This window comes from Solanum stenotomum, unplaced genomic scaffold (assembly GCF_019186545.1).
Source record: "Solanum stenotomum isolate F172 unplaced genomic scaffold, ASM1918654v1 scaffold30406, whole genome shotgun sequence".
In the NCBI taxonomy this organism is placed as follows: domain Eukaryota; kingdom Viridiplantae; phylum Streptophyta; class Magnoliopsida; order Solanales; family Solanaceae; genus Solanum; species Solanum stenotomum.
In genome coordinates, this window is record NW_026030956.1 from 48,194 (window position 1) to 50,642 (window position 2,449).

Consider the following 2,449-nt stretch of genomic DNA (forward strand, 5'->3'; position numbering starts at 1 on the left):
TGCTGAGTAATTATGCTATAATGGTCTAATTTCTAACAGGTATGAAACCATGGAATTGGAGAAAGCACTTCAACATAATTTTAAGAATATTAAAATAGTCCTAAAACCAACAATTTAAAATATTAAAATGCTCCTAAAACCAACAAATAAAAATGTATGTTGATAGTTATGAGAGATAGGATGGCAAATCCTTAGATTTGAACTAGATTTCATTTCAGTGTTTGTAAGATCACTCAGAGATGCAGATGGAGTTGGTACTCCTTTCTCTACAAAATCTGGTTGCCTCTTGCTCTCATTCTAAGCATAACTTGTGTATATGATGGAGTCATGGAAAAATGATAGCCTGGTTAATTTGCATAAAATCAACTTCATTTGGACCATTTCTCCATAAATGTCTTTACACTACAAATACAATTTAAGTTACTATAGCAAATTGTTTGTCTTACATACTTCTCGTAATTCCATTCAATATCATGTGCAGCTTCTACTATATATTATCTGAAACTTAGGCCAAGTGTTTAAGTTGTTGCGAAGACGTAAAAAAAATGTTTAACCAAACCTAATTACTTCATTATTTGTACATATAACCCCAAACACAAACCCATATTACACGAACAACAGTAATTCTTCGACTAACTGACTACTACTCCAAAAAAAATAAAGAGGCAGCGCAGTATAGCACAATACAGAGATTAGGATTGTTGTTGACTCCTTTCATTCATCCGGGCAGCTACAGTCACAGAAGCAGCTACTCCACCAGGAGTGGTGGACATGTCTTGTTTGTTCCGTAGCTCCGCTCCTACCACTCCTTCTGCATCCTGCCTCGTCGCTGACTTATCCGCGGGCAACACCTTAGTAGCACCCTGCGTAAGTTTAAATTGACTTCAAGTTGTATCTATCTACTATATCGAGTCTCAATTTATGTGGGACATGTTGTTCTTGAGGATGATACTTCTCTTGAGTGTTAGCCTTTGCAAAAGTTCTTGAGAGTTTTCAAGTTGCAAAAACTAAGATTGTGCCTATTGAATATATCCTATATGAAGATTAGACGCAATCTTCGAGGCCATACCATTGGTGGCCGAGGTTTCTGCCACAATTGGAGACTGTGCACCAACTAATTGTACTTTTTACAGCCTGGCATTTGTGTGATATTGACACCAGAATCAAGTCCCTTTACAAGGTCCCATAGTTTTATCAAATCATCAAAACTGCAAATAACAATTTCCCCCTTTTGGATGATAATAAACTCCACACAAATGCCTTCATTTCTATTTCCCATGTCAATCAGACCCTTATTCATTCCCCCTATCAATTAGACCTTCCGCCAATCTAAGTAACCTAACATTTTAATTTTTCTCCCTTTTGGCATCATAAAAAAAGAGTGCAGTAAACCAGCAAAACAAGTAGGATTACTAAGTAAGATCATAGCCAAGGGCAACACCAACATGGTTATAAAAACAGGATTAGACAGAAACCAGTCACAACAAATTAGGAATCAACTTCATTGCACAAAAATCAGCAGCCAATACATTAAATTTAAACGTACATAGAGAACCCCGGACACTGTCAACACGAAGGAAAGACACATGAAGGGATGGAGAAGGACTATGAAGAAGGAGGCTGATGGGAGAGGGACTTAATAACAAGAGTAAGCTTAGCATTTGCTTCATCATTATCCTTGATCAATTTCTCTTGTAAGGCAACATTTTGAGCCAGGAGCGCATCATTCTTCTTTCTCAGCTTGTTGACCTCTGCAGTACTAGGCCCCTCAGACTACGCTTTGAGTAACTCAGCCTTCAATAGGGCAATCTCCACATCTTTGTTGCTCACACGCACAATCATCTCCTCTAGCTCGTGCTTCAACTGATCTTGTTCAATTATCAACTGAGATATCTTGCTCAGTGGACCAGTCTTTCCTTCAATGCACTCACATTCCACCAGAGTAGTCAGAGAGAAAGATTGCTTGGCAGTTCCAATTTTACCCTTTTCTACTGGAATGTTCAGATGTTGAAACACCTTAGTCAAGAAATAGCCATAACCCATGTCATGCTTACCTTTGTGTTCAATCACCGATTTGTACATATGCTTCCATCATTAGGGCTGGAAGGTCTATGGGTTTGAACTTGCATGGTGATTCCATGATGAAAAGATCAGTTGCAGAAGCGACTGCCCGCTTTTCGTTCCGAGGAAGAAGCACTTTGTTGACAAATTCAAACAACAATTGGTGTCAAACAACAATTGATACTCTCATTTCATGAGTTTCTTTTGAACCCCCGCACGACGCATGTCAGGGATCATGAGTTTCTTTTGAACCCCCGCACGACGCATGTCAGGGAACTCCTTGGTGCAAGATTTTCTGACTACAGACTTGATCCTTTCTCTGGGTACTTCTAGTATTTGTCCCAGCAGTTCCTCATTCAGATGTAAACTTTTGTCTCCTACCATGGTG

At 39.0% G+C, this 2,449-nt stretch overlaps 1 protein-coding gene across 1 annotated transcript; it reads right to left on the bottom strand.

Moving 5' to 3' along the window:
* Window positions 1-692: 692 nt before the first annotated feature.
* On the bottom strand, window positions 693-2,043 carry LOC125851884 (late embryogenesis abundant protein 3-like). The gene is made up of 3 exons (XM_049531632.1): window positions 1,831-2,043; window positions 1,645-1,773; window positions 693-863 (listed from the first exon to the last, which is right to left on the bottom strand). Exons 1-3 carry the CDS (start codon window positions 2,041-2,043, stop codon window positions 693-695), a joined length of 513 nt encoding a protein of 170 aa, XP_049387589.1.
* Window positions 2,044-2,449: the final 406 nt, after the last annotated feature.